This window comes from Molothrus aeneus, chromosome 5 (genome assembly GCF_037042795.1).
Source record: "Molothrus aeneus isolate 106 chromosome 5, BPBGC_Maene_1.0, whole genome shotgun sequence".
NCBI classification, from domain to species: Eukaryota; Metazoa; Chordata; class Aves; order Passeriformes; family Icteridae; genus Molothrus; species Molothrus aeneus.
Genome location: NC_089650.1, coordinates 39,321,344 through 39,332,800, shown reverse-complemented (window position 1 = coordinate 39,332,800; position 11,457 = coordinate 39,321,344). Strand labels below are relative to the sequence as shown.

The 11,457-nt window shown below is 42.7% G+C and overlaps 1 protein-coding gene across 1 annotated transcript; it reads right to left on the bottom strand.

Annotated features, from left to right (window-relative positions):
• Positions 1–1,938: 1,938 nt before the first annotated feature.
• Positions 1,939–10,691, bottom strand: AMIGO2 (adhesion molecule with Ig like domain 2). Its single transcript, XM_066550365.1, has 2 exons — positions 10,338–10,691; positions 1,939–3,686 (listed from the first exon to the last, which is right to left on the bottom strand). The coding sequence occupies exon 2, from the start codon at positions 3,611–3,613 to the stop codon at positions 2,048–2,050; it is 1,566 nt and encodes a 521-aa protein (XP_066406462.1). The 5' UTR covers positions 3,614–3,686; positions 10,338–10,691; the 3' UTR covers positions 1,939–2,047.
• Positions 10,692–11,457: the final 766 nt, after the last annotated feature.

The following is an 11,457-nucleotide window of genomic DNA, read 5'->3' as shown; positions in this document are numbered from 1 at the left end:
ACCTTTGCCACAGAGACAGATGACTCAACCTGATTTCAGCAAAGACATTGTTTTTTTCATTATACTTTATATGTAAAAATATAGATTTTGAGTTACTGCATATACACAGATGATAGAGGGAAAGAGCTTTATGAAGGGACACTACCCTGCTTGACAGCAGAAGCTATTTTTAAATTTACACAGAGAAATGTAAAATAAAAGACCCAAACTTCTGTTCATTTTCCTCTCCTCAATATTTATTATCCTCTACCTAGAAACATAATTTGCATTTTCGATTTCCCTGAATCTGAGTTAATGTCTCCAGCTTTTTTATAATTCCACATACTTTGTACACAATACAGAGACACTGCTTCCTGAACTAATCTGTTTGTCAGATAGCTTGTCTTCAAACAATTAGCTACATCAGGATTTCTCCGTAGCAAATCAACAGCTTTAGCTCAGCCAGATATAAGCTTTAGCATGTTGACATGCCTCTCAAAATAAATCACAAAAAATGGCAAGTGGCTGTTACAGTAAGCTGCTTGAAAATAAATTATGGTTGCCATACCATGTAGCCCTTTGATTCTGATTTAGTTTATCCTTTACCCTTTTAGTATATTCCCCCAAAATAGAATGAGACAGACATGCTCTATTTACTTGTCTTTGGTAAGCTGTAATTACTGAGAAACTCCTTTGAAGTTGCTACTTATCACTTAATGGGAGGAAGATTGGAAAAATCCAGCCCAGCCTCAAGGTATACAAGCTTTAAAAAAAAAAAAGGGGGGGATACATATAATAGAAAAAGAAAATGCTAATAGAACAGAATGCTCATTACAATACATGCTCCATGCAACCCATATTGCATAAGAAGTCCAGGTCAGTTTTACCAGACTCATAAACTTTGACTGTGATACATGCAAGAAAGAAAGCAGTATAGTACAGACAAGGGCCAAGTCTAGGTACAATCTGTGTTTTCTGAATTTAGAGTGTGTAAAGTCTTTTATATTTTCATGAGTTTGTCCAAATACTGCATTTCCTCTTTTAAGAAGAAACTTTAGGATCAAATTTAATAAGGCTACAGAAACCGTGTGCCACTGAAAAAAAAATTTAAAAATTTCCCTGATTTTACAATTATCTTTGAAGAGAAGTCACTCACCCCTAAGATGAAGCAGAAGCCCTGGTGATGGTGGCAGATTTGTTTACCACATGTGATGCCAAGCATACAGTGAGCAGCAGAGGTTAAGGCAATTGGTTATAATTCATTCAGTTATCACAGCTTAAAAAGTTACTGCTGATTTGTATGTCCTCATGCCTGACAACTTTCAGTTTTTGACTGAGGCAACTGCACAGGTAGCATATTAACTTTTACCTGTTTTCATTACATTAAACATTTATAAACAAATACAAATACACTTCACGAGTAATCTCATGACTATGTTTTGAATAAAATTATTATGATGCCCCTCATTTAATGCTTTCAAGCAATTATTTGCAAATATGTTATTAGCTGAAAGCCACAACCATTCACCCAGTGCTGCTAGGTGTTCTGGTGGCAAATCCTTTTGTGCCAAGCAGTCCAAGAAAAATCATGACTTTTTTCCTGTAGTGATTTTATGTAAAGATTTTGTGAGGCTATGAAAGGAATTGCAGGAAGTCTGGGCGTTTTTCTCCTTAGCCATAAGCTGCTTCTGTGCACACTTCAGAAGAGCTGAGTTATCAGCATGACTGGGTGTTGCATAGGAGTCAGCCTCTGCCTCTGCAGAGTCAGCTGTATGCACTGGAAGTGTCTCTAAACATTCATGAGAAATTGCTGTGTATGGACCAGAGAGTAAAACCGAGGCTGAGCTTGCATTAAAACCATTCACAGTAATGACAAGCTGTTTGCTCTTCCCAAACAAGCTATCACTGCTGCGTGGCCCGTACAGAGAGGAGACACAGTTCAAGGACTGACAAAACATACCCTTTTTTAAAACATTTTATCTCTTTTTATTTGTTTGTCCTGATGGTTTGCTACAGGCAAAGGAGGTATTCAGAAATGGAACTGCACGATACAAACACAGGCAGCAAACTAAGCTGGCGGCATGAAAGGTGTATCTGAGAACACAGAGTTGACAGAGTCAGAGTCGGATTTTGTTCGAGTAGTTTTTAAGATGCTCTCTGTAATGACACTGTCATTGGGGAACAGTTTTACTTTCCCATTCTGACTCTGTTTTGGTTCGTGCACGGGTTCCAGGAAAACCACCCGTTTACCAGTGCTGGCCTTCTTCTCGTCGGCTGGCAGCTCCTGCGGCAGTGCGGAATTCAGTATGGACGGGTGGGCACTGCTTTGGTTCAGCTTCCTTTTCCTCTTTTTTGCCTTACATTGACACGGGCAGGGGGTCAGATAGAGATACAGCAGCACTAAAATAATACTGGCCACACAGGCAGCAAGGGTGGTAAAAGCTGTATTAAATGCTTCATGAGCGTGGGACCTGTTCACTGTGAAATTGCTAACATTTATTCTGACCTCTATGGTTTCATTTAATAGTCTTTTCTTATTTATTGCAATGCAGGAATACAGCCCTGAGTTCTCTAGCTGGGCATCTGTTATCTCCAGGCTGCCATTAGGAAACACCTTGAAGTTATCGGTGTCCCTGTCTGGCTCCAGCAATCTATTGTCTGGACTAACCCATACAAACTGTGTGCCCATATCGCTGATTCTGCTGTCACAGTGTACAATCAGCCTGTCACCAACCTGGGCATCATGAATAAACCCAAAGGCTTGGAAAGAGCTGTTGATGGTACTTTCAGAGCAATTCATAACGCTGTCGTGCAGTAAAGGCAGTGTATTATGATCTCTTGGGTCTGACTGCAACAAACAGCTGTACTCATTTTTGAAGTCCACGACTGAGCTGAAATGCCTTTGATACCAGAAGACTAGCATGGAGTACAGGACACAGTCACAATAGAATGGGTTGCCATGAAGATAAATTCCACTAAGTTGTTTGGCTGGCACTGAACTCAGGCGCTGAACAGGCATCGTCTGGATGTGATTAAAGGAAATGTCCAGCAATACAAGGTCTGTCAGTTTATGTTTTCCAACATATAAGTCCAGTGGGAAATGCGAGACCAAGTTGTAGCTTAGGTACAGTTTCTGTAATTTGTACAATCCTCCAAAGGCTAAAGACTCGATCTGTGTTATTTGATTGTTGTACAGCAGGAGAACCTCCAACTCCTTTAGCTCCTGAAACACAGGGCTGCCCAGTGTTTTCAGGCTGTTGGATGACAAGTCTAGATACTTCAGATTTGGAGTTGTGGAAAAGCTTCCAGTGCTAATGCTGCTAATGCTATTATGATTGACTATTAAAGTGTTCAGTTTCTCAGACAGCACTGGGACCCATTCAGGCTCCAAAATCCCAATTCTGTTATAACTCAGATCCAGCCTTTTCATACATTTATAAAGATTTCCTGGCACTCGAGTGAGGTTCTTATTAGTGCAGCTTATGATATCACTGGCACAGATGCAGGCTGCTGGACACATCCCTGGGGCACTGCCACAAACACTCACAGTGAAGACCAAGAGGCATGCGAGTCCTCTGCAGTTCGCTTTAACAACTCCAAGTCGAGTAGGAAGTGTCCACCAGTTTAAAGACATTGTCACTGTCTTTTAGCTGTCTCCCAGTGCTCCTTGCCACAGATGACTTGTGCAGTTAGCTTTGCACTCGTTGCTGTCAAAAGAGGGATACACAGGTACAGCACGTTAACATTTACCATTCATACTCTGCATGATTTCTTATGCCTTTTGAAAAGTACAGGGAATTAATCCTTAGGGTTTCATACAATTAATTGTATAATCTAGTTCTAAGGTGATGTAAACTTAACATTGTTTTATGTAAACATGAAATTCTGCATTCATGTGTCAATATATATACTTTAGATACGGTATTTTTGTCTTCAAAAAGAATGCAACAATTCTTCAGTCTTCGACAAAGTAATGTAATTTCTGACAGTTCATTAAAAAAAAAAAATTGGAAATGTTCCTCTGTGGAGCATGACTTGGCAATGACAACCTCTACCTGTTTCCAAACCAACAGAGATAGAATTCCCAGCAGAAGAAAGAAAAAGCCTCATCCTAAAATGTTTTTTTTCTTGTCAAGTGGGAAGCAGTTCCAACATGCTTTTCTTTATAATCAGAAAATGTCACACATTTTCAAGCAAAGAATTTTCTCAGGCTTTCTAGCTTTAAATGTCACATGAATTTCTTTCTTTCCTTTATTTAGTAACCTATGGTTCAGGTAGCAACAGCCTATTTTCAAAGTTATTAAAGTTGTTCAATGACAATATTTTGTATTCTGCTTCTTTTACCTTTGCCAATATAAGTAATGAGGAAGAAATGTATGAAGTCCTTACCTCAGGCATAAGTTTTGGGACTATTCAGTAAGGATGAGTCAGCTCTTTCTCAAAACATAGTAAAGAAAAAAATATTTTGCTCGTATGTAGATAGAAAAACCCCAACCATACTCTTTTCTGAGACTATTTTAGAGTCAGTATTGTTTGAAACAGGGATGTAAGATTTGGCACAGTAGAGATTCTGTGCTAAGGGATATGCTTTTTAGCATCTTCTGAGAAAATGTAGACAGACATAGCAGAGGAATAAACATTTCTGTTGATTCTTGCTCTCCCTACCTGTTTGAGTTTTTCAGTAAATTCACAGGCAAGCTCATCTGCATTGATTATTGTCACCCCTTCAAACTTCCTATGTGGTATTCAGCCCCCACATTATTATCCTCAAACTCATTTCTCCAATCTCACCCACATGTTGGAGCAGCATCTGAGCAGGGCAAACTCTGCAATGTCTGCTCTGCACTGCTGATAGTGGCTATGGCCAGGAGCCTGTGGACAGCGGGACGAGGAAAAAGAAGCAGCCTCAGATGGAAAGGAGGAAAATAAAAGAAGAAATTGTATTCTCTGATGATGCAAGATGGATGAAGAAAAGATGAGTCTTGAGGGCAAAAAAATTAAAATCAAGACCTACTGTGGTGAAGGGCAGCAGGGCAGAGAGGTAGTGGAAGAAGGGGAGAGAGAGAAGGCTAAGAGACACATAGGGAAGGAAAAGCAAAACCAGGGGAGGTGGATGCTAATGGAGCATCATCACTGTCACTAAAGAAACTGAGGAGGAGGTAGTCTGAGGATGCAGAAGTCAGTTAAGGCATATGAGACTAGAAAAGCAGATGAGAAGGGCGTAAAGGGAAAGAAGAGGTCTAAGCAGAAGACAAACAAGAGTTTCAGGAGGTAAAACTTGGAGCACACCTCTCCAGGGAATTTACATCTGCTGCTTAAGAACCTAAGACTACCGATGCAATTAATTAATATATGCAAAAGGCAAAAAATTTCACTCCTCCTCAGTTCTTTATTCCCCTCTTCTGTAACCCTCTGCCAATCTGTCAGGCTGCTGTCTTCAGCTGACAAATCTACTCTTAAGTCAAGTGGTAGAAGATGTGCTATGAAACTAAAGAGCTGAACTTTCTAATGACCCACTAAAACACTAAAAGAAGAAATATGAAGGCAGCATGGGAGAATAGAACATTTCACTTTTCACAAGAACTTATATATACATTGGCTTTGTTTGCATTCAAAAAAAAAAAAAAAGGAAAAAACATTGGCAAGACTGCCAAGTCAAATGTTCAAAACTGAAGTGTCAGAATTCCATTTTTCTATTTTAGATTTTATATACAGTCCTTGGTTACAGGATTGTTCAATGTTCCCCCAAACCTTTCCTGACACTGTGCACAGGTTCTGAGGAAGAACAGGGAAAATAATGGGTGATTACATCAAGAGCTTGATAAATCCTTATCCCTGAGAACTGCAGCTGCCCTAGCCTTTGCCACACAATTCCTGTGAGATCAGGCAAACTATGTGAATTGGTGACTATTACAAAATAATGAATATATTATAGCCACCAGCTTGGCACTTATAAAATAAGGAAGGCATGTTAAATTTGGGAAGGACTGATCTGAGGAAGTGCTGAGAAGAGAGTCAAAATGCTGTGACTCTGGCACTTCTGATTGCACAGGGATTCCTTGTTTATACAAGGGATATACTAACATGGTTTTAGCTATAGAAATATTGTGATAATAAATTGTTTGTTTTGAATTAAAGTTTAATATCAGGATTCATAAATTCTTCTAGGCTTTTAAAGTCTCCTGAAGCCTCTAACCACATGGGGTTTTCAATGGAAAGTTAGGAATCCAGAGGAGCATTTTTTAATCAGTCCTAAGCTCCTTACTTGTTTTTGCTAGTTAGGTGGTCTACAGCAACAATTAATAGATACAAGTTCTTCAAGAGGGTGAAGCATTAGAGAAACTGCCATCAAAAATAATTACGTACCATGGTGTGAATTTGTATGGTATACAGACATAAGGCACGATGCAAAAACCCTGGCAGATGAAAAAGGTATTTAGTAATGGCACATTTAGTTAGTCTACTGCAAGAAATAAGGCATCTGAAAACTACATTACCATAAAACCATGCACCTGAAGACTGGATTATAAAGCAAGCACAAAACAGGAGATGAACAGCTGCTGCAAAGGTTGCCTTTCCCACTAACGTGTGAATGCCTGATTCTGCAAGCTATGCAGCCTAATTTTTAATATAACTGCACTTGCAACAAGTGAATGGCACTTAAAAAAATAATTTCCCGTGCTGAAAATAACTGTGGTGCTGGAGATACTCTGAATGGGATGTACTAGATCAATGCTCAGGTTTGTAAGGGTAACCAAATGCAACACACTAGGCAACCTTGCATGTTTGCTTCTGTCCATGCCTACAATTATCTCATCAGAAACTCCAAGCTAGTCTGCAACCAAATCCCATGGGAAGACACAGATCAGTTACTGGTGTACATCAGCATACCACCTTACAGTTCTGAGGAGCAAAAACAGTTTGCAAGGGCTAAAAACTGGATTGTCCATTTTCAAAGCTCACTGGAGTGGCAAAATGAAAACTGTTTCAGATAACTTGACTTGTCTGTGTGGGCAAATCCAAATTACAGAAATCCTAAACATACCACAGAACACACAAGAATATTTAGAGAGTACTCTGATGAGCAGTTCCTTTCCATGCCCAACACACAGTGTAGTGCCTACATTCCCAACAGGTTCTTTGCTCTTTTGGAGAGTAGGACTGTTGAGCTGCAGCCTGCTCTTCAACCTGTGTTCCCCATATCTACTGCACAAACTACCCAGGATGTTCTGCAAAGCCAAGCATGTTCAACATAAATATTTATAGGGTATGTGATCATTTGAACTTACTCAAAATGCCTGCAATAAACATTTCTGGGTTGTAATGTGTTAAGTGGCAAGAAGAACAAAGCCAGCAACAAGCCCTATATTAAAAAATCTGGCATTTTGCTTCATCCCAGTAACACTACTTCAGGTCTTAGAGAAGACTTATTTTACAAATTTCAATATTGCATATTTTCTCAAGAGAGATATTGTTATTGAATACTATTAGCTAATGTGTGTCAACAGACTTTGGCCAAGCACTTCACCAGTATTTCTGAATGAGCTGGGTAGACACCTTTTCTGATTTATAGTAAAGCGAAGGACATGGTTGGGAGTATTGTTCTTGAATTCTGATCAAAGAAATAATTCTTTTGTGATGTTAAAATGCAATATTTTAAGTTCAGTGCCAAAACCACATTACTCCCTGAGATTATTTATCTGAACAGCAATGGTGCACATGCTTCTTAACTGTTCAAGAAGAAAGGTGGGACATATCCTGCTATCATAGGGAAAATTCTCTGTGGTCAGAAACAGCAAAACTGACTACAACCAATCACATTCGAGAGAAGCTAAGGATTCAGTTCTTGTTTTGAACTTTTTAATGTGTTTCTTCCTGTTTTTTGTTTATTTCTGAGGGGGTTGTTTGTCGTTTTGTTTTTAAAAGTAATGAGCACTCAGAACTAGGAAAAGGGGACTGCTGGGCAACATACAGTCTCAACATCAGTTATCACTTGAAGATCAACTAATGTCCTAAACACTCCTTTCTCCTTTTTCTGGGCTCTGTCTCTCACTAATATGACATTAATAATATCTACAGCAGTTTTCTTATCCTCTGTAAGTACCTTCAGGGTTATTGCTGTTTCTCCAGTGGATTCTGTATACCAAACGACCTCTCCCAGTTCATTTGAGACCTTGCTAAAAAAACCTTATGTAGCACATCTTAATTTAAGCAGTGAGTTGGACTGGAGTTCACAATTCACCGGAATGATATTTTGCAAACACTACCATTAGTCTTTTCACTGCTAAAAAAAATTGGATTGGTAGATGTTATTCTTACTGTAAAGCATTTTCCAGTACATTGGTGATGCAAACAGTCCCATATCTGGCTGGTACTTTCTGCACAGTGAAAATGCAAGTATTTGCACACAATCCTGCTGCCTGGTGTACTACTGCAGGAATAGTGTTGAGCCTCTAGAGAGATCAAGCACTTGAAAACATTAAGGACCTCTGTTCATCCTCCAGAAGGTTCACACCATTTCTACATCCCCTACCTCCTTCCCTTGCACCACATCTCCTGTGATTGTCTTCTCTTGAGTCTTGCTCCAGTCTCAGCAGCCCACAAGACAATAATACATCTCTGCACCTCTCACTGACTTCTGATGTCCACATACGTGCTCTCCCCCGATACCAGTCTACATATCAGATGAATAAGGGCTGTACTAGTCAAACATAACAATACATGAAATAAATGTAAAAAAAAAAGATGGCTCGGGTGTTTGTTTTCTCACATCTCTATTTTTTTTTCTGGCATGACATTTGACAAAGGTTGCTCATGAACTCAGAAGCAAAAGTGATTTTTAGCATGGGGTTTTATTAAATGATAACAACAACATTATACAAGTATAATTATTCATGCTTTTAGTCCCGACTTTATGAATCCTGTTCAAGTACATGATAAAGCCATTAAATACATATAGACTAATGGCACCCTATGCAACTAGTATTTTAAAAAGTTATATTTTTAAGGAAGGTCTGCATAAACTCACATTCCTTGTGTGTGTGTGATACTGTCAAGAGGAAATATTCAGCCACCTCGCCTCAGTCTCCAGGCTCTACTCTGCCTTTATCACTCCTGAGTGGAAAAGGCACTCTGCATCAAATCTTCCTGACAGCTGTGCTCAGCATCTCTGACTCAACAGATACAGATCACCCAAACATCGTAATCCATGAGATTTAGTGACCTGATGGATTGAACAGCAAAGACTGTTGGTGAGCTACATCTGGGAGGCGTCTTGATACACTGGACTAAATCCCTGAGCCGGGCTACACTGTGCTTGCTGCAGGACCTAACAGTGATGAAAAAAACAGCTTTACATCATATTTGCAGCAAGCTGATCCCGAGATCAGCAAGGCAAATGGAGTGCTCCCTCCAGCCAGCATCTGGCCAGACCTCAATCGTGCTGAATTAGAGATTAATTTGTCCTAGGAACCGTAGCCAGATAAAATGATCATCTCCCACTAATCCCTCACTAAAGATTGAATTTCCTTGAAGAGATATTTTTTTCTTAAAACACGGTAACTCGATTGTCTTAAAGAAAACTGAGACACAGAAGAACAACTGGGTGATGTACAACAGAGCCTCAGTTGGACTAATCAACAGTCTCTTTACAGCAGTACCAGCTATGTAAGTCAACATCTCTGCACCTCTTATCCCTTTGAGAAGGTACAAAGGAAATACACACCAGTGAAACAACAAATTCATCCCTTTTGCCATGCTACTTTGTAAATCAAGCTGCAACCAAGCTTCAACCTTGCAAATTACTTCAGTTGCTAAGGAGATCAGCAAATAATTAAGAAAAAATGCAATGATAAGTGGCAGTGCCTATTACAGTATCAGTAACCAGTCTCCAAGCAATGTCAGATCTTACGAAAGTTTAGTTGCCCAGCGAAGAATCCTCACCGCCTCCAAAAAATTATCTGAGGGCTAAACTTCAAAGAAACCCCCTTGCATACGATTTGGGGGGAGTCTCCTGCCAATCTCACGGCGGGGACTGTCCGCTGCAGCCCCAGATTCCTACCGGGAGTCGGCGGAGGGCAAAGTTTCGGAGAGCCCAGCGACCGAAGAGGCTAAACCGGCATTGGACCGGGGGCACCCACAACCATTCCGAGGGGTCTCTGACTGACTTCCTCGGGCAGGCGCGGCCACTGCCGCCGTTCCGTGGCGGAGGCAGGGACCGGCTCTCCCCGCCTGCTGCCCGCCTGCGCTCTCCTCCGGCGGCCCCTCTCAGCCCCGACTCCAGCCCCTCCGGACCCTGACCCCCGTGATCCTGGCTACCGGGGGGATGTCTGCTCCGCCACCGCGCCGGGCAGCGTTACCTGGAGCTTCCGATGGCCGCTTCATGTCCGGGGAGCGCGATGCCGGCCCCGCCGCCGCCTCCAGCCCCTGCCCCGCATGCCGCGCTCCGCTGGGCTCCGGGGGAAGTTGCGGGACGCCGGGAGCGCGGCAGCGGCTCCGCTGCGCTCCCCCGCGGACGCAGGCAGCGCTGGCCCGCTGCCCCCGGGAATGGAGCTGAGGCCCGGAGCTCGGCACCGGCGGCGGGGGAGCTCCCAGTCACAGTGGCGACACAGCGGGTTTTTATCCCCTCCTGCCTACGCCCTCCCGGTCTCCCCAGCCGCGCAGCACCCGTCTCGACTCCGCGCCGCTCGCCCCGACGCCCTCCCGGGTGCTTCGGCGGCAGCGGGACGGAGCCGTCGGTGCCCGGGGGAGGAGCGCCCCGGTACCCCCGCCCCGCCCCTCGCCGCCCGGGGCCGCCGCCGCTCCGCCCCGCTCCGGCCCCACTGCAGCCCCCGCCGGCAGCCGCCAGGCTCCGCCGCCCGGGTGGGCTCTGCCCCTGCGCTGAGCGCAGCGCAGCCCGCCCGCAGCCGGGGGCAGAGAGCGCGGGGAAGCCCCTGCTTCGGGGGCTGCTCGTTAGAAATGCACCGAAACTCCCCGCGTGTGGAGATGGAACCGCGGGGTGTTCCTAAGGCGCGGATAAATATAAAAGGCATCGTGCTAGCTCTTAGAAATCCTCCTCCCGTTAATTAAATGGTCCAACCCCACGGAAGGTCCGTATTCAATTAGGCTTTGATCAGAGCAGAGGAGTCTATCAAATGATAAAAGGCGTTATCTAAAATTAATTGGCATGTAGGGGGATTCTCTTGACCATGGAATCTGTGGGAGAACTGCTGCAAATCAAATTGAGAAGTGTGACCCGATCATGAAGAGGCAAAGCTGAAGCTGAAAGTCAAAGAACACGTTTACTTCTATTTCACAGCGATTTTAACCTCCCCGGCCAATTTTCTCACGACATCTCCATCATAATTTAGAGTACCCTACATTTAGAGACTGAAACTGAACACGGGCTACTTTAGCAAACAACAGACATTGTGGGTTTATTGTCATTCAGACATACAGTTTATAGAACAGTTCTCAGCAAATGGGCTTGCATATTAAAGC